This window comes from Gouania willdenowi, chromosome 9, assembly GCF_900634775.1.
Source record: "Gouania willdenowi chromosome 9, fGouWil2.1, whole genome shotgun sequence".
In the NCBI taxonomy this organism is placed as follows: Eukaryota; Metazoa; Chordata; class Actinopteri; order Blenniiformes; family Gobiesocidae; genus Gouania; species Gouania willdenowi.
In genome coordinates, this window is record NC_041052.1 from 15,706,962 (window position 1) to 15,726,015 (window position 19,054).

The following is a 19,054-nucleotide window of genomic DNA, read 5'->3' on the forward strand; positions in this document are numbered from 1 at the left end:
TCACACAGAAACCTGATGATGAGTGCAGCGTTGGAAAGTGATGTGTTTTGTGTTTCTCTGAAACGTGTAACGTGACTACTTCACTTTAGTTCAGAAGCAATGTCTTCAAGAAACGAGGTATTTTTTTTTTTTTTTTTTAACAATTTGAGCCCATATTTTTTTACACTTTTTCTGCAATTACACCAACATTGCAAGATTTGAACCTTTTTTTTTTTTTTATCACTTTTTCTTGCTATATTTTTTAATCCTTTTAATGCCTTTGTGCTACATTAATGCTATTTTTGCCACTTCTCTATCAAATTCCAATGCCTTTTCTGGACATTTTTCCACTTCCATGACATTTTCAGCACTTATAAACCCTTTCCTTGGCTTTTCCCGCCTAATGTCGCACATGTTGACGCATTATTGTCACTTTAAACCTCTTTTTACACTTTTTACCACTTTTTCTGTCCGTTTTTTGGTCACTCTAATTTGCAACTTTTAACCAATTTGTTTGGTTTTTCAAATAATGCAGTAGCGCGGTATGGCTTAATTTCAATTCAGGCATTTTTGTCATGTAATCAGAATGTAATTTATTGTATTTAGTGAGCTAATAATTTTCTAAAATGTACTTGCCAACCTGCTAATCATGTATTTTCTACCCGTGTCCAAATAAACTGTAACATGGTGTTTAAAGAATAGTTTGCTGAGGACAGAATCAGTAGAAAGCAGTAAAAGAAAGCACAAACATACATTTATTCTAAGCTCCAGAATATTGAAGCAGAGCGTGTGGGTGTCCCACAAGGTCGTGCAAGAGTAAACGAGGATGAGTCGAGCCCGACTGCCTCCAAATATGAAACGTCAACCCCTGAACGCAGCCTGAATAAGTAATAGACAGTAGAGACGGATCGACAACAAGGAGCTTTTTGCACTGCTCATATTTTTAAAAAACATCTCCAGAATGACGGGGTCAGCCCGTCCTCTTGTTGTTTGTCATCATTTCAACTGGTTGTCTGAAGTTTTTTCTGACTCGCTGCTCTCAAAAGCTGCTTAGCGTCTGTCACTAACTCCAAAGCTGGAGCTAATGAAATATTGATCGTGAGGACGAACGTTTGAAATGAAACTATTGTTTACTTGGCCCATTACATCGCGGTCGGTTTGTCTCGTCTCTTTGCAGACATGGCATAATGTACGATAGCGCGACTCTGAAAGTACAAATCTGTGTGTATTTGTTATATCATGCAGCCATAATTGTAATGCTTGTTTGGTTATTGCCTTCAATTATAGATGAAGTGTGGGTTTGGCTCCCAATGGGATCCACCTGCTAAAATTTGTTTCAATTACGAAGTCTGAATATGACATATTTTTGTCACAATATGAATCCCAAAGAGGGTTTTACCAATTGAAGGTTTAATTTTGCTACTTTTTAACTGATTCAACACAGAATTTATTAATGGTCCACCTGCTTGTCATCTATGACACGCTTGGCCAGGGTTTGGATCAATTACATTTTTTAATTACAATCATGTCTTCAATTATCCATGTTTAATTGCAACTTAATTATGATTACAGTGACCAGCGTTTTTTTCAATTGTAATAAAAACTGCAATTATTATTTTTTCCCCTGAGAGTCAATTACAATTACGTTCTCAATTACTAAAGTTGAATTACAATGAAAGTGATTATCTGGAGGATGAAAAGATTCAAAGCGATGTTCCTCCCTAAACAGCTCCACCTCCTCCCACTGGCTCCACCAATCTACCAGAAGCCACGCCTCTACTTTTGTGCAAGTGCATAGCGTAACACAACAAGGTCACATCGGGTCGCATTGATGTAACGTTAAAGTTTCGGAGCGCTCCTCCATGATGCTATGCTGCTCAGAGTGATGCCTGTTTTCTGTTGTGACGTGTGGCCTTATGCACACGCATTCACTTTGATTGACAGTCTCTGCTACAGGAAGTCGAAACCTATTGGCCGGGCAATCGCGGCACGATTTTCAATTTGTATAGGGGCTTATGGGACAGAGGTGGGACTTATTTACTTTGACGTATATGAATGACCACCGGCAGTAGACCATAGTAAAAGACTGATTCAAAAGAATGATACATAAACATAGATTTTTCAGAAACTCCAGATATCAGCTTTAATCACAATCAGCTGTAAAATACACTAAAAAACATGAATAATCATATTGTTTTTCGTCTCTTGGTGACCTTGTCAGGCTTCATATTCAGACAAATATTGGCATTAATATTTTTGGTGTGGCCTTTTTTTATACCCCGAGAGTTATATTTTTAGGCTGGGGTACCAGACTCAAAACGCCCCTCAGTTTGTTGTTGTTGTTGTTGTTGTTGTTGTTGTTGTGTACGCTAGTTAAAATCGCTATTCCTCTGTTATTCATGAACGGATCACGCTGAAATTTGGGGCCTTAAAAGAAAAAAAAAAAACAAAAGGCGATTTCTCATTTATTGCGAGTCAAACATTACGACGGTGGGTGGTACCAAATCATTGACACATACCAATATATAAATTACCCCGAATGTGCCCCATTTTTCAAATGACTACTCGTCTGTTAATGCTCATTGAATCGGGCTGTAATTTGACATGGATATTCTATGAGCAGATGTCAAGAGCCTCTTGGAGATCTTTTTGAAAGGGGAGGTGGGATGGGGGTCCGGGGGCCCACCCCCTTTTCTTGTAATTTTGAAATTTATCTGAACATAGTCATGAGATATATTGTTTCAAAAGCAATTCAATGTAGATTAAGAATTTACATCGCACAATTTCATTTGTTTTACTCGCTGGAATCGAGTCATTTGACTGAATTTTCAGGAACATGGTACTTGCTATTCAGCGCGGAGACGTTCCGCGGGCCCGCCCGTAGTTCATCAGAACTTGTTATGTAATATGATAAAATGATCCTGAAGAGAACTGATAGGTAGTGGGAAAAGTTTATATGAAACACGTTTTAATAATTGTTAACTACGTACTGTATGTGTAAGACATAGAACTGTAACATGGTTCCACAGGTTTGCGTTTCATTAAATTGTACGTTTTTATAAAATTTCCATGTCATTTACAATTACAAAGTCAATTATCTGAACTCAGTTACAATTCAATAACGATTACAACTGCAACATATTTTTTCAATTACAATTATAATTGACCCCAAGCCTGCTCTTGACTTTTTAAGGTTTAAACTAAAAAAGGTAAATTTACTTTTAAAGGTCACTTTTTTACTCTATATGTTGGACTGTACAAAAATGTGTTTTTTTGGTTTGTTTGTTTTTCATTGTTTTTCACGATGTTTTTTCCTCCATTCCTGCTGGGAGTTGGTTAGCATGGTGTGCACACCTGGCAGAAAGTGCATCCAGGTCAGTAAACACGTCTCGTTCTGTTTCTTTCCACAGATGAAGTCAACAGAGGTGGACCAAGGGCTTTTCACAGACAGCTACTGCAAAGTGTGCAGCGCTCAGCTCATCTCCGAGTCCCAGAGGGTCGCCCACTATGAGGTGAAGACGCCCGTGCACGTGGCATCACATGACTCGTGTTGCATTACACAAGGCTGACGAAAAAAGGCCTCGAGTCGGGTTTTTACTCGAGCCTCCAGAGAGACTCGTAGGGATCCATCCACCTGAGCCCGGCAGCTCACTCACACTGTCAAACACACCTGAGTTCACCCACTCATTTTCTCATTTGGCCTCGGCTCAAAGCAACCCTGCTAATGTGGTAATAATTGCAGGATACAGTTGAACTTTGGGCACGGTTGTGCTCGTAACGATGCACGTAGAAATGTTCTGGACTTTTAAAAGGTGCTGTGTGCAGTGACATTTTCACCCTGATGAATTATTGATGTGCCAAAACACAGGGTTATGAACCTGAGTATCATCTCCCTTTGTATCACTGACAAAGCTGTGAGCACGTCAGGTGGCGTATCCTGAAAATACACAACCTATTTAACATGCTGTCTCTTAACAACACCAAGTTTGCGCATAAAGTAGGGCTGGGCAAAATTGATTAATTGAATGTATATGTTTTGCAAATTCTAGTTTATATTTTTTTTTTTCCCACCACAGTTTTTTCGGACTTTTTTGCGTTCCGATGTGAGCCAGCCCCCTCTTTGGTTACATGTGTTTACCCTTTGAGTAGGCTATATGTGTGTCACAGGCATGTTCAATGTTTTATTCACACTATGCTGAGATGCTAAGGGAAGAGTTTATAATTTTTTTAATTGTAATGTTATATGTTATAAAATATGTAGTTATCTGATTTCTTAATCAGAAAATTTAAGCTACTGTGAAGTTGCTGTTGCACTTTTGCTTAAACCTGGGTTAAAGCTTGAAATTGTTGAATGACAGAACCTCATTTATTTTTATTTTGGAATTGTTCTATGTATTTTAACTCTTGAGAACAATCGCAGCAATAAAGTTGCACTTTTGACAATATATCTGACGTCTGCAGTCACAGTGCATTAAAAAAAAAAAAAAAAAGAAATTTGAAAATCGAATCGAAACTCAAATTTTTCTTTAAAGAATCGGAGATTTTTTTCGGCAAAATCGCCCAGCCCTAACATAAAGTCATATTTTTGTTTTAGATTGAGCCAGTTTCACACAGAAACCTGAGTGCAGCGTTGGAAAGTGATGTGTTTTGTGTTTCTCTGAAACGTGTAACGTGACCACTTCACTTTAGTTTAGAAGCAAACCATGTGACGGGTTACAATGTAGCGTTCAGTAATTATTTACAAGCAGCATAACATTGATAAGTGTCCTCATGCATCTTACTGAAGCCTAAAAGTTTCCCAATCTTAGTTATTCCATTTGTTCCAAACTCATTTTTATGTGTTTCACCTGCGCCACATATACAGTATGGAGCACTCCATGCCTATTTAACCTAAGCACTTGAATTCATTCAGGAGTTTATGGTGACACATGGCAAGAGTTGCTCTCCTCGTAGATTTTACATTTTTTTATATTTTCCCTTTTAAAATTTCCCAATTTTCATTTTAAGCTTATCCAGTTTCATTTTGTTTACGTTTCATCTACTTTCCCAAATTAGACATTAGTCATTACTGGCTATTAAACTTCTTGAAATTATGCCAAGCTCGCTTAATAGAGTTAATTAAGATTAATGGAAGTGTGATGAAAGCACGCACAGAAATCACACAAGACGTAAGATGATTGTCAGTTTGGTATTCTTGCTACACATTAAGGCCACCCGTTTTATTTTAATATGAAAATTATTGTGGAATTGCGTGATATTTTCCCCACCAATGTAAGGGAGTGTTTAGTGTGATATACTGTAGCTCTTTTCATTTCAGGAGGTTAAGTTCATTGTATTGCTATATTTTGTATCAAGATTACCTTCTTTTTGCCAACCTGTTTATTGGAGACAATGGGAATAAATGGGGCATTTTCTCCTAAAACATACATGTGAGGGTTTGGTCCATGCCAGGTAGCGATTTATGTATGATTTTGTAAAAAAAAAAAAAAAGAAGAAAAGAAATCATAAAAATTTATAAAAAAATGATATCAATATTTTCATTTTTACTTCAGGAAGTGAATTTTATCATTTCCATCCATTTTCCATAATCACGGAAAATCAGAGGCCTTATGTTAGGATTTAAGCCCAAATAGAGGAAAAGTGTTCCTCACTTTGTTCCCAATGATTATCCGAGGTCTGTTTGTGGTGGAATGAGTTTGGATAAACTAGTTTTCTGTCCAAAGTGGATTTTTAGTGGTTATCTTGGGATACAAATAACTGTTGTCTGGAAATAATGGATGTTGTGGAAGCCTGTGGGTGCTCTGTACCCCATGGCTTTCTGTACAATATTCAAGTCATAACCGGAAATATAAATTATTAAGAGATTGTTGTCAGATTACTTATTAATGCATTACTGCCACGAGGAGCTAAATACTACATCTTAATGGTTTCTGTAGCATTTGTGCCTTAAATTGATAGCTCGCCCTCTATAATAAATTGATTCTGCTTGAGCCCAAGGACACAAATCCCGGCTTTTACTAAGTTATTGCGGGTTTTTCTGCTTTGTCTCCTCAAAGTTATTCAGATCTGAGTGTACACTGGCTAAGGTTGGGTTAGAAAGTGTGAGACTTTTACAGCTTCTCTTTGCAAAGCCAATGCTGGGATTGATTATCAATGGTCAGGTGAGTCGGTTGTATTTAACTTTTTGGTCCATGCTGCACACCGCGGCTCAACAAAGCCACACAGAGTAAAAGAGCCCATTACTTTATGTCCTCCTTTGTGGACTTCGTCAGATACTTTCTGTCTTCTCCGATGCTGCTGTTCACTTGCTGTTACTTTGATTTCAGTGAGAGGTGTGTGTGTGCTTGAGGGCGAGCGTTCTAGTGTGGGAGCTGAAAGCGTGGCAGGCTTTTGTTCTCCTTTAAGACTGTTTTTTTTTTTTTTATCAATCCTCTGTTGTCACGCTGAGTGCTTCTAAGGTGAAAACTCATCGGTGAGAGTAGAATATTTGTTAATGTTCCTCGACGGTGTCACTTTATAGTCAAACTTTGCATCACTTTTGTCTTTGAGCCAACTTTTCTTTTGCAAGTCTTTAAAATGTCAAACTCTTCCCTGTTGGGCGCTAGAATTTTTGTTCCACTATTTAAAGCAGCTTTAAATGTCTGTAGGAAACAAAGGATCTGCTTTGTTCCTCAGGACCTCACAGGAGACAGGAAAGGGCTGCACTAACCACAATCAAATATTAATTTTGTTATGGTGTTTTGGAACGCAGCTCTTGGCCTGTTGCCTCCTGGAGATGGGCCGCGTTTGGATTTACTTTTAGAGCTTTTGGGGTCTAATTCATCGTGACATGTTTGGGTCATTGTGACGGCAGCAGGAGCAGAAAAGCACACGGGGTTGGTGACAGCATGGCATATTTAATCTTTTGGAAAAAAACATGCAGGCATCTTAAAAGTGGAGCAATAGTCTTGAAGGTCCAGCATCTAAAAAAAAGTGTCTTGATTTTTGGTACCTTAGGGTATAGGATGATAGAAATGGCTTTCTTCAAAGACTTTATGCAAAATCCACCTTCTGGTTGAAGACTTGGTACCAAAGTACCAAACTGTTGTTGCTGTTATGTTTGATAAAAGCAGTCTTTATGAAATTGCCAAAAGGTCTTTTTGTCCAAGCTTCAATAATGAAATCTACAAAATAACCCCAAACAATGAGTCAACAACAAAGAAAACCTGCTTTCAATCAGTATTCAAACATTTGGCTATTTTGTTGTAGGGGCACAACCTTATGTTAGAACATAATATTTTCAAGAAGTACTTCACTATTACCCCAAGCAGTCATTTACCAATCGCACATTTTCTTGACCCTTTGTGGATTAGTAGCTTAGAATCAAATATGCAGAATTCCATAAACGGGCCAAGGATACAAGGAGCCTGCAGGAGGCTTTTTAACCAAACTCTATTGACACCCACTGTTATTTGTTCTAATAAATGTTTTTTTTGGAGCTGGATTTTCAAAGTAAAAACCCATGCACATTGAAGAAGAACGTTACATTCCTGTCTATCTTCATCTTTGAGGCTAATTGGCGTCAATCTCTGCAAAAATAGTTCCTGTAAAAAGCTGAAATGTCTTTCCCTGAGAAAGGAAATACTTCTGGTTTCTTTAAACCACGACCAGTGTTTCACCTTTTGTTTAAAGTTAAATCTTGAGTTAAACACAGGCCACGATTACATGATGTTTTTTTAAATTGTGAATTAATGATTCCGAATTAAAGTGTTATGCTTCGGTTCTGCTTCGTGTTTGCATGGAAAACAGGATTATTTGGCTTTATTCAATTCCGCTTTAGGTCTGGGGGTTGGGAAGGGTTCTGATTGGACAGGGGGCGAATGTGACGTATCAAATCTATCGGGATAAAGCACACAACGAGCCTTTTCTTTTCGGCTACAACATTGAAGGCCACATAATTAAAACTGCTTTCACTTTTATTTTGATTGTAGTTTTGAAGCAGCAGCTCGACAATAACATACGGTTTCACTTTCGTCAGCTGAGCAGGAGAAGGAGCTAGAGTAGCAGAGAAGCTAAAGTTAGTGTTGGCAAGATCAAGGAATTATTCAATTTGGGAATATAAATGAATTAAACCAGCCACCTAATTCAGATTTAAGTTTAATTTGGAATTACAATTCTCATTCGGAATTAAGTGTTTACAAGGTCTGAATTAAGGTGGAATTAATGCTCTTATGTACACGTGGCCACACAGATCCAATTGAATTTAATTCAACTTTATTCCAACTCGTAGTCCATTGAAAATAAAATAAAAGGACTAGACAAACAGTTAAGATGGCATTTTAAAAAGACAATCATGCCAAGTCTCCACAAGTCAGACTGATAACGTGTCGCACTCCATTTTATATTTGTGTCATTTTCAGACATGTTTAGTCTACATATAAAGCTGTACGTCAAAGTTCGTAGCACGACCTGAAGTCCTGATTGCCACTGCTCAGTCATCAAGAGACCTTATCCAGTGGGTGTTTCAGATTCAAACACACACACACAAACACTGAAGGAGTGATAAGATATTTTCACTACTCAGATATGATGTAGTGGTGAGACATCTAAAGCATGCTGGATAGGATCAGACTTCGTATTTAGTCACATGTTTTAAAGCACAAACTATTGATTTGGAAAGTCTCTTCCAATATTGCGCGTGTGCGTCTTGTCCAAAACTCTCATACTTCTTCCTTTGAGGACAAATGATGTAATTTGAATTGAGATATACCCCATGCACACACGAAGGCAGACCCCACATTTACAAGCAATTTCTCACATAATTAGCGTTGGTTTGTCAAAGAAACCTTTTTAAGTGAGACATCTTTGACTCATTTCAGCCACAGTAACATGGTGACATCAAGGAAGTTTAAAATCTCAGTTCTTCTCTTTGAAGCCTTCGTCTGAGATGAATAATGCTCACACCTAAATAACACCTTCCCATCAAACTTTTATCAGCGATCAGTCGGCGCGAGGATACGAGGATACATTATCTGATTCTCACATTTTGTTCCTATCAAAGGCCCCAAAACAGCTTTAAATAACAGATGTATTCATTGTAGTGTGACATAAATCAAAAGTAATGTTCATAGAGCGGGGGAGATAAAGTCTTCCAAAGGGTTTTTATGGCTTGGTAGATGTCAGATCGACTGTGTAACGTTTGAGTCGGCTTCACAGCGTGAGCTTTCAAAGTTTTGTGAGCTGACAGTGAGAGCAGAGGTCAGGCCAGTTTTCTACATCTCAGTCAGGCATCTTATTGGTGCATGGGCTGTGATGATGTGTTGTTGTGGGTGAGTGTTGGTGGTATTGGGAGGGGCTGATGGCGCACTATGGCAGCCTCCTTAAGTCTGCCCCAGGGCAGTGGCTACAATAGTAGCTTACCACCACTAAGTGTGGAGTGAAAGAATAATGCCTTAATTCTATAAAGCGCTTTGATTGTCTATGATAAAGCGCTATATAAAATACAATGCATTATTATTATTATTATTATTATTATTATTATTATTATTATTATTATTATTATTGTAAGCAGTAAAGAGGGACAACAATGGTTTAACTATAATAAGGTGGAGTTTCAACCATTATCTGTTAAATATTATCATGACATCACATTTACTGGCAACGTTGGAGACATTAATTCACTGGAGCATAAGTCTTTTTAGTCCAAAATAGGAAGCCTTATTAAAACCCAATCAAGCACAGGGAGAACATGTAAACCCACTCTCACTACTACTACTACTACTACTACTACTACTACTACTGTGCTGTCAACCAGGTTGTTTGATCTGCTATTTTTTTATGCCCCCATAGTTTTTTTTTATAAACTGTTTGGAAAATCAGCTTTATTTGTCATTGCACACGTTACAGAGCAACAGAATTTAATTTCAGTTTCATCCCGTCCGAGAAAAACATGAAAATGTTTTCAGACGGGCTAGTCACAACATTTGATTGCAGCCTTATGTGTCCCTGGTTATTCCAATAATCCAAATAATGTGGCCCTTTCTTGACCCGATCTCCCCACTCCTCTTAAAGTTCCATGGCGGATTCCATCTGAAAGTTCTGAGAGCTCGGCCCCCTCCATCAATGACTAGCGGATTCCGATGATGCTTCCATCGTAATCCGAATTTGCGATAAATCAGGAAAATACCAGTTTCAATCAGCAGAAGTCCTGTTATCATAATTCAATCTGGTCTGGTGGACGTCTTCCACATCCTCAGGACTAACAAGCTATCCCATTTCCCGCGTCCTTGTTAAGAAATTCCTATAGAGTAGAAAGATGCTGATCCAATTCCATAATTTTGGTGTTTGAATAATTGCAGAGAGAGGCTCCTGTTAGCTCCACGAGACAGAGACAGCAGACATAACAGCAGGGAGAGAAAGGAAGGAAAAGTGGGGAGTGAAGAGGAATGTGATTACCTCCACCGAGTAGCAGAAGAGAAAAAAAAAAAAAAAATCAACCTTTACTCTAAGCAGATAAAGGGTTTTTGGTATAAAGATAATTATCAATGGAATCAGATTTGTGTTAAAAAGCCACAAGCAAAAAATTGTAATTTCAGAAATAAAACATATTATTTATAATGTTTCCACATCCTACTTTTTTGCTTGTGCTTCCTTACTTTTTGCTCGCGATTCTGACACAAACGACCCTTGTGGGTGGAGTTATTAGGAGTCCGTCCTCATTGGCTTGTTAGTTTTTGATGGTCAGCTCAGTGACCGAGATGTTGATCTGTGTCTATGCTGTCTATCTTTATGGCAGGGGCATGAGTATGAAACCAAACACTGCATTAAATAAACAGAAGAAGAAGAACTATGGCGTGACTTGGCCTCCTTAATTACATGAGTGCTCAGAGCACATAGCAAGTAATAAACAGTATTGTGGCTTTTAAAACTGCTCCGTGCTCTTACATCCGATCTGATCTTAAGTAGTATGTTTTTGCTTGTGTCTTTTTGACACAAATCCGATTCCATAATTATCCAGTTTTATCATCTGGCCTTCTCAATGATGTTTTTTTGCTCCATTAATGAGGCAAGTGTTGATCTGTTTGGTGCCTGCTTTGCTTTAAATCCAATGTCAAACTCTAAACATGAAGCGTTCTCAGGGTAACCGCAAACACCATTGATAATTAAACTGCCTTTTGAATTGCATCAAAGCTGGCAGTGCAGAGCAATCACAGATCAGCACGACCTCTGTACCTCAGTTCAAAGACTGGCGTGGTCTTTGAGCTTCGGCTCTGAATGGACGTCAGAAAGTCTCCCTGACAGGTTGTCGTGATACAGAGGATCCTTATACAAGGACTTTCTATGTTAATCTTCTTTGCATACAGATTATTCTCCACTACTTCAGAGTGTGGGATGGTACACCAATGCTTGCTCAACTTGCTCAACACTCTTTCAGAATTCCATGACTTTGGGACAAAGTTAAATGTTATTAAACTTGACCTGACATGGTCTTAGAGGGCTGCTGCCCTTTTATGATTTAGATATGGTTTCCCAAATCTGACCCAGCAGAACCCTATTCCCACATATTCGAGGTGCTTCCTTGCTCCGCCACTAGCCTGGAATCCATCCTAATCTCTTTGTATCATTCATGGTTTAATACAGGTGGTCTAGAAGCGTTCACACGGTGTTTGGGTTCTGGGGGGGTGAGCGGGGCATGTGCAGGAAAGATCTTTTTCCCTAAACAGAGCAGGCAGAGGAAAATGCTGTATTGTATGGTACAGACTTATAGTTTTAAAACCTCTCATTGTTGTGGTTCCAACGATATATCCAGGTCTTTTAAAACAGAGCAGAGCGCAGCTCCAAACGTCTACTCGGTAGTGTGCGCCATGTTTGTTTTAACACTGCTTGGCGCAGGAGACATGATGTTCTTTCTGTACGGCTCTGATTGGCTCAGTTTCTTTCGAACCGAGTAAGTGAGCAGAAACAGCAGCATTACCATACCTTATCGCCAGGCTACTGTACCACACCTCATTGTAAAACACAGCTCACAATATCAGGCCTTATGCAGTAGAGGACGAATACCCGCCCAAAGCCCGACTGGACCCGACTCGTGCGTTGATCTGTTCTGTTGACATAACAGTTGTTTGTTAATAAACGTGGGCTTACCACTTAAACAAACGTAAATATTATGTCATTTGTATGAGGAAAATGAGATTTGAACTGTCAGGTTTGGATATAAATATCTTAATGACTGTCATGTTCAGTAATTGCTCTGTTGGGTTCTGGTCGGGCTCAGAAGGAAAAATATGGCCGATCCTTACTCTATCATGCAGCGCTGCATGTTCATAACTCTGACCATGTCTTAAAGAACGTCGCCGTAAACATACATCTTCATGCGTCCTAACGCAACCTTCAAACAAATTAGACACCTTTGCTACTACACAGTGACGTCCTTAACATGCTAATGACTGTATTTTTCATATTAAACTATATGTCACACCGGTATGTCGATCACTTTTCACAAAATTTGCAATTTTGGTTGAAAAATCCACAATTAAGTCACCCTGGGTTCTAAGTTTTATACCTAGTCAGGCTTCTTTGAATTGTCTCAAGCTTGCTTCAATTCTTACAAGCCAGGCTATTGGCTAAATAAGGTACTAATCAGAGTGAACCTGGGGGCAGGCTTTAATCCCTAAATGTAACCCCCCCAATTCACTGGTTTCTGCTGAGTTTCTACAAATGTCTATATATCAGTTGATTTACACCTTAAATTGTAATTTTTCTAATGTAATCAGGCTGCTTCTCGGCTATCCGGCTATCTGTGCTATCTTGGTGACACTGTATACCATTGTCACAGACTTACTGTCATATTGACCTTTATGCCAGTTTCTGTTTTTCTTATGTCCTGGAAGTAGCTAGCAAAGTCATGACATTTAGTACCTGTTTAAGGCCAAATTATAGCAATTTCTTTCTAAAATTGTTGGTAAAACTATTAGGGCATGTTTGTATTTTATCAGGCTTTTTCACCGAATTACTCACTCCATTGAAATATTTTATACTTGTTTTTCAACACTTTGCTTTATCCATATCTGCCCAATCACAGCTTCTTCAAAGTCTGAGGGGTATTAATCACTTGAAAGCCTGTAAGTCTTACGATTTCAGCTTCATTCGATCTTTTTTTTCTTTTACCTGATTAATCTCATTCCTTACACACTGTGACAAATCCTGTCAACTGGTGTTTTTCAGTGCTGGGAAAGCTTTTTTCCCAAATTGTGTCCTCACTAATACAAAAGCTGCTGCATGCTGGACTTTCTGAGCACACATTTTTCAATTTACACTGAACCAAAATGTGAAGTTCGTCATAATATGCAGCACAATCAGTTTTGTTTTTTGTGTTTTTTTCGAGGACTTTGAGGAAACAGCATCAGTCGTGATTGGGAGCACTGCGTTGGCACAGGGGGCTGATTTATGCCATTCTGACCGCTACGCTCTTTGTCCACTGCTTTCTCTCTAATTGGTTTCTTTATCTTACATTCAGTGAAAAATGAGTTTGCTGATCACAATTGTATGTGCCCATTTTGTTTGTTCTGCAAACCATAGAGCAATTGTTAGCTTGCAAGAGGAAAAGAAACTGGGTCTGAAAACGGTTTCTCATCTTTAACAATAATATACTGCTGTGGTTTAATTACTGATAAGTTTCTTTTCATAACTGAATTGAATTCAAGCTAATATGACAAGTAATGTTCATGCTTGTGATTATTGTTCAATGGCCTCAAAAAACCAAGCAAAATTGTCTGGTTTTGAGGAAAGTGTTTTCATTTTTTTTTTTGTCAGGACTTTGAAAGCTGGTTTTTTTTAGGCTGTGGATGTTTGCGATTCCACCTCTGTGAACCTCCATCTCACCCCACTCCTGACTGTTTTGTCTGTTCGGCTCTCGTGTTTGGCTTTTTAATTAGCATGCTAAATATTCATGTAGCCTTAGATGTGCAAAACAGACCACGGGGCCTAATAACAGCACCCTCTGATATCATCTGCCTTTAAGGAAGCCGCGTAACTCTCCACTCTTCCCGTTTGTCTCGGGTTGCATATGATTTTTCTATTTTTTTTCATAATTTGTTAATCATACTGCAAGACTTTGGGTGTCAGACAGGGTGGATCTGCACAAAGCTGTCCATTTGTTATGCCTTAATCTTTGGAGATTTGGCATTTATCCCCGAGACCAGCAGACTTTAAAGCAAAATGGAACAGTTCAGTTAAACTTTAAAAGTCACTGCGATCCTCAATGAGAGCAGTAGTCAGCTATCGATCCACCTGCAATTTATTTATGGACAAGTTTGTGCTTTATTTTTGCCGCTAAAATGTCATTCTGCTCAGCTATACAGTGTGATAAAGTCCTACTACTGTACTGTCTTTTCCTGCAGATTTGAACAAAACACAGCGTTCACAGAAACAGTGTATTTATCGCACGCACAGAGACTCTAGCTCTTGCTGACCTTGCTCACTTACAGTTTTTGGATTGTGGTAGAAAATCTGAATACTTGTTTTTGTCTCGGCTGAACTAAAGTAGCATGTAAACGATTTAGAATCTTTGACTCTAAGAGAGACGCAGTCATATTTATTCATAGCTTACATGAACACATGAAGAGCTTGTTAAAGCCAATCCCTTATTATCAGTGTTGAGAGTAACTAGTTATTTTTGTAATATAATGCAGTAATATATTCATTTTTGAAGTAACTCAGTAATGTAACTCATTACAAAAGTGAATAGTGGTAATATAGTACTTGTTACAATGAAAGTAACTCAAGTTACATGCATATTTAATTTAGGTGCATATTTGCTTTGTTTTCTCACTGTTTGCAATTATTTGAGGAAAAACAAGATGATCGTTATAGTTAAATATAATTTATGGGGAACAAAAAACATCTTTTTGCCCCTGAAACAGCAGAAGTATTTGAAATAAAACTTTAGACCAAGTTCAAAGTAGTTTAACTCAGTTACATTTCAAAAAAAAAATGGTAATATTGTAATACAAATTAATTATATTTTTATTCCAGTAACTAGTAATATAAATATATTACAAGTTGCTTATTACAAAAAAATGTATTGTAGTGAGGATGAGACGCGAAGTATGGATTTCAGAATCTTTGTCACTTTTAACAGTAGGATTGCAGAGCAGCAGGACAATCACACACAGTGCTGTCACAAGCATCCACTCCGCCAGAACCTAAACTAACTCTGGTTCAACTCCCGCCGACCATGAACTAACGCGAGAGTGAGGACACAGCTTATAACACGGAACAAACACTGCAGTCACATCCACTAATTCAAGGTGGTAAACACACACAGAAACATCCAACATGGCAACCCACACAGAATAAAGATGGCCGTTAGATTCACCGGCATCACAGTATCTTATTTGAAATAAATAAATAAATCAAACTAGATTAATAAAGACTCTAGTGTCATAATGACAGAATTAATCTGTTCAGACCAAAACCATTGCTCTGTTACAATCAGTTGCTGAGGCACAGCAGTCTCTCAATACAGGCTTCTGTATAGTGGCGCTTTGTACTAAATTTCACTACCTTTTATTGTAAATTTCATAAGAACGGGGAAAGATGACGATTTTCACTAAAAAGCAAAATGTTAATATGATAATATTTGGAGCTGTAGTTTTCACACATTACATCTTTTTTCCCCCAATCATTATCAGCTGCATTCTCAGTGACCATAGCCTTTTCTCTTAGTTCATTAGAGCACATATTGGTGTTTTATCGCCACTCTGACCTTTGAAATTCACACCCACATTCACTCAGGTGAGGACACAAAGTGGCTCTCCTCAGCAGATGTATTTTTAAACCTCAGCTGTTAAAATTCTACCATGCTGTTATAGAATCATTGACTCAGTGAGGCTTGTTACAATATGTAATCATATAATAATAATAATAACAATATTAAATAATAGAGAAAGGTGCTCTATACGTTGTAGCCTGGTATTGACTGTTCTTCTTCACATGGTTGACTGATGGACTAAACATCACAATTTGATGTTGGTGCTTTGCAATTCATCCCAAGAAAATGAAATATGTGAATATCTTTCTAATACTGTAACTCAGCCCAGTACTAAATGAACAACAGTCCCGTACTGTGTCTGGGGCACGGTGGTCGACTTGTTATTGAAGTGGCATTTCGTCCTCTCTGGCACTTAGATCCTAACCTACATCTCACCCCATCCAACCTGACAAGTACATCTGCTTTTAGGAACTATCTTCAATAACGTAAAATTATCTCGTTATAGAAAATATTGTTTTAAATATCTGGTGTTGCTTTAAACGTCTGACATCTAGTTTTACAGTATGTTGTGCTTGTATCTTTTAAAACACTTTTCTTTTTTTTTTTTAATTGAACCACTTGCAATAAACATAAAAACCCTTTTAGCTGTGAGCTAGTGATGCTCCTCTTCTCTCCCTCTCTTTATTATATAATTCACTTTAGGAAACAAACAGCTTTTGTGTTGATTGTTCACACAGTTTAAGTACAAAATGTAATGTCAGATTGAGGGGATAATTATTTACTGCTGCAACAGTATCATTTGTAGGGGTTGCTACTTCAGAACATGTGAATCCTACACAGAAAGGTCTCAAGCTGTCATCCTAATGCTAACCACTGAACAACCATTGTGACACACATTTGTAGACTTTTCTCCGCAATGGTTTGACCTTTTCAAACCTTCAGGTGCACACCATAGAAACAGTGAGCACTCTGTGTGTGTGTGTGTGTAAGATGAAGACCACACGTTGGAGAGTTTGTCCACTATTGACGAGCTAATCTGCATTTTCCGTGGCTGCTTGGTTCAACCTTTAGGGTTATAAATTGTCCCAGGAGCGCTTTAGCGGTACGCGGTGGCTCAGGGTGTGCAGCAGTAGTTTGTTCGCTTCGATCTTGGATATTAACACATTAAATAAACAAACTTAATCAGATTCTTATGAAAAACCCATGAGTCCTCTTTTTGCCTCACGAAGGATCAACTTTACTTAATCAAGGAGCAGCTTTTGGCAGCCAGTTCTGCAAAAGAACACACCTCTCATCGTTGCCACTTAATTACTCTCAGAGCATCTTTACCACAGTGGAAATATTTGCCTGACATAAATATTTTACTGCAGCCCAATGAGAGCGAACCATCACGCCACCCGCTGACAATCAAAGAGGCAGAAGAATGTAATCAGGTGAATGAATAATCAAATGTAAAATGTGCCACATTATTAGGCTTTGAAATTAGAATGAAATGAAAAAGAAAAAGAAAAAAAAAATGAAAAGCCGCACCATGTGGTTTCAAGAAGATGGTAATAAAAATGCCTCATAACGTGTTGGCACAATGAAAAGTGGCCCAAAGCTTCCTATGTAAGCAAAACACAGCACCGCTGAGATGTGTAGCCCTTTTTAATTAGCCTGCTGTAATGCAGCAGCATTTACACAGTTTAATTATGAGTGTGTCTCGCTGGGAAACAGTGCAGCAAAGTAGGGGTTATTAATAGAAATAGTGCACAGATCTGTTGTTAGTCTGCCTCTTTTCTAGAAGAGAAGGAAAGAAGAAGAAGAGATAGGTGAAACAGGCTTTTTTTGGCAGTTGAAAGATGATTAAACGGGTTTGAAATGACCTCGAGTCGGGTTTCAGCGGCACGATTAGCCCGCCAAGCGCGTCGAATTATAAGAGCATGAGATGCAGATTGAAATCCTTCACACTCGATGCATGACTCAGCTCATAATCCCAAACAGTATTTTAGTTTCAGAATTACACCCATCGCTTCTGTGCTTCGTCTTCACATGTGCTTCCAGCGCCATCAGACAGAACGGAATTGTTGGGTGTTTTCTGCTCAGTTTGGTGCTAAACTTGCTTTGTTGTTGTTGTTGTTGTTGTTGACTGCAGTGACTTTGTGCATCTCAAGTGTCGCAACTCAAGTGAAGTGCAAATTGTCGAGAAAAACACTTCCAGAGAGTTTAACACTTTCTGAATAAGCAATGGACATTTTGATTCTGTCAGAGTAAACTAGCATTTCATTAAAGAAAAGCCTTAGGCTGGTCATTGCACGATCTAGTTAGATCTCTGAAGCTAAGCAGGTCTGGGCCTGGTTTGTAGTTGGATGGGAGACCACTGAGACTTTCAGGGGCCACAGTGGGGTGGCAGTCACCCCAGTGGTATCTGTCATTGTGCCCTTGGGCAAGACACTTCACCACATTGCCTAGTGTGAATGTAGTGTGTGAGTGAGTGTTGGTGGTGGTCGGAGGGGCCGATGGCGCACTATGGCAGCCTCGCTTCCATCAGTCAGCCCCAGGGCATCTGTGGCTACAATAGTAGCTTGCCACCAAAGTGTGGAGTGAAAGAAGTGAAAGTATTATTTCTGTAAAGTGACTTTGAGTGTTTATGATAAAGCGCTGTATAACATCCAATGCATTATTATTATTATTACAAGTACAATGTATGTATTCATATAGCTTAAAGCTGATGATGATGTATGTATGTATGATTCTTTTGAAATACGAAAAAAAATACCTAACCAGTCTTTTACTATGGTCTACTGCCGGTGGTCATTCATATACATTAATGTATATAAGTCCCTCCTTCATCCTATAGACCCCTATACAAATGGAAACTATCGCCGAGTGTGCCCAGCCAATTAGCTTCATCTTCCGGTGTTTGAGACTGTCAATCAAAGTGAATGCGGAACTGTGCAAGGAAACAAGGCCGCGCACCACAACAGCAAACAGGTAAATATGATTTTGGATCTTACCCGATGGGGCCAAAATGTGAAACAACGTAAAACTGTTGTTACCATGTATGAGGCCGTGCCACCAATCTCTACCCAAAATGGGCATCTGTTCATGCTAATCCAATTCCTGAGCTCCGACAACTAGACAATCATGGCTGCTCAAAGACTATGGATGATGGCAAAAAGCAAGAGTGATCTTGACTTTTAGTATAATTCCTGACCATTAAAGACAGGGCTCATAATCATTTTGACTTTTTGCATTTTAGGCTAAAAAGTATCTGTTTTTCTGTGGCCACACAGTCTATTATTGTGAAGCAGAATTCACCAACATTGGATTGTTCAAACACTA

The 19,054-nt window shown here is 38.6% G+C and overlaps 1 protein-coding gene across 3 annotated transcripts in view; it reads left to right on the top strand.

The window, feature by feature from the left end:
* Window positions 1-19,054, top strand: part of zmat4a (zinc finger, matrin-type 4a) — a 152,008-nt gene that overhangs the window by 27,695 nt on the left and 105,259 nt on the right. For 2 of the 3 annotated variants that reach the window (XM_028458460.1, XM_028458461.1), the window contains exon 2: window positions 3,390-3,491. The exons of the other annotated variant lie outside the window; for it this stretch is intronic. In XM_028458460.1, coding sequence (XP_028314261.1) covers window positions 3,390-3,491 — 102 coding nt within the window. The remainder of the gene's footprint in view (window positions 1-3,389; window positions 3,492-19,054) is intronic. 3 annotated transcript variants of the gene reach the window in all.